The 266-nt window shown below is 74.1% G+C and overlaps 1 protein-coding gene across 1 annotated transcript in view; it reads left to right on the top strand.

Annotated features, from left to right (window-relative positions):
• The first annotated feature begins 143 nt into the window (after nucleotides 1–143).
• SS18L2 (SS18 like 2) overlaps nucleotides 144–266 on the top strand; it is an 8,355-nt gene continuing 8,232 nt past the window's right edge. The window contains exon 1 of the mRNA XM_019505566.1: nucleotides 144–250. Within this exon, the coding sequence (XP_019361111.1) occupies nucleotides 182–250 (69 nt within the window). The 5' untranslated portion in view covers nucleotides 144–181. The remainder of the gene's footprint in view (nucleotides 251–266) is intronic.

Genomic DNA, 266 nt, shown 5'->3' with positions numbered 1-266 from the left:
CCCCCCCCCCCCACGCGTGTAATAGATCCACCCGGCGCGGAGTTGGCGTCACTGGTCGGGGCCGGCAGGCAGCTCCTGGGCTTGGTAGAAGAGGCGGTGACGCAGCGCAAGCCGGGCCAATCGGAGCGCGCCCAGGCGGGAGGGGCGGAGGGGTCCCGTGAGCCCCGAGCGGCGCAGGGCCATGTCGGTGGCGTTCGTGCCTGAGCGGCTCCGCGGGAAGGCGGAAGTGAACCAGGAGACGCTGCAGCGGGTGAGGCCGGGCGGGG

This window comes from Gavialis gangeticus, unplaced genomic scaffold (genome assembly GCF_001723915.1).
Source record: "Gavialis gangeticus isolate Ggan-Ray unplaced genomic scaffold, GavGan_comp1, whole genome shotgun sequence".
Taxonomy (NCBI): Eukaryota; Metazoa; Chordata; order Crocodylia; family Gavialidae; genus Gavialis; species Gavialis gangeticus.
The sequence above is the reverse complement of the archived record's forward strand: the minus strand, read 5'-3'. Positions and strand labels throughout refer to the sequence as shown.